The sequence below is a fragment of the Onychostruthus taczanowskii genome, unplaced genomic scaffold (assembly GCF_017590055.1).
Source record: "Onychostruthus taczanowskii isolate IOZ18803 unplaced genomic scaffold, ASM1759005v1 scaffold91, whole genome shotgun sequence".
In the NCBI taxonomy this organism is placed as follows: Eukaryota; Metazoa; Chordata; class Aves; order Passeriformes; family Passeridae; genus Onychostruthus; species Onychostruthus taczanowskii.
Genome location: NW_024507105.1, coordinates 322313 through 323051, shown reverse-complemented (window position 1 = coordinate 323051; position 739 = coordinate 322313). Strand labels below are relative to the sequence as shown.

General features: G+C 75.0%; 1 protein-coding gene across 1 annotated transcript in view; it reads right to left on the bottom strand.

Moving 5' to 3' along the window:
* Nucleotides 1-739, bottom strand: part of ITGA3 (integrin subunit alpha 3) — a 19467-nt gene that overhangs the window by 16104 nt on the left and 2624 nt on the right. The window contains exon 5 of the mRNA XM_041426249.1: nt 43-197. Coding sequence (XP_041282183.1) covers nt 43-197 — 155 coding nt within the window. The remainder of the gene's footprint in view (nt 1-42; nt 198-739) is intronic.

Genomic DNA, 739 nt, shown 5'->3' with positions numbered 1-739 from the left:
CAGCCGGCGGCGCCGCGCCATGTCCCGCACCGGCCGCCGTACCCTCCCCGCGCCCCACCGGGACCGGTGCGCGCGGGAGGGGGCGGGGCCGGGCGGGGCAGGGGCGGGACCTCGGGGCTTCCGGACACGCCCCTTAAAGGGGCCGCGCACCGCGCCGCGCGTACCTGCGTGCGCAGGTGAGGGAGGGGCCGCCGCACCTGGGGAGGTTCGAAACCCCCCCCACAATGGCAGGAGGGACCCCGAGAGCGGCACCGGGACAGCCCCGCCCCCGCGGGGACAGGGAGGGGACGCCGCGGTGGCCTTGGGGACATGGCAGCATCGCCGCTTCCCTGCCGGGGGTGGCGGTCGTGGCTGTCACCGTGCCGACCCCGGCAAAGGTCACCGGGAGCCACCGCGCCGCTCCCACCGTGCCGGGAAATCCGGGCTCGGGGGGGCTGCAGGATGTCCGGTGTCCCCCGCCCCGTGTCCCCGCGCCCCTGGGCCGTGTCACCGCCACTGGAAAGAGTGACGGCAGCAGGGACATCGCGGCGGCCGGCCCTGGCACAGGGACCTCCTTGTCCCCATTCCCTGTCCCCCTCCCCTGTCCCCATTCCTTGTCCCCTGTTCCCATCTCCTGTCCCCTGTCCCCACGCCCGGCCCCGCCCCTCGCGCCCTCGGTGACACCGATGACGTCACCCCGCGGTGTCATTGCCCGCAAAGGCCACGAGGTGACGCCATTGACCCAAAGATGCTCGGGTTG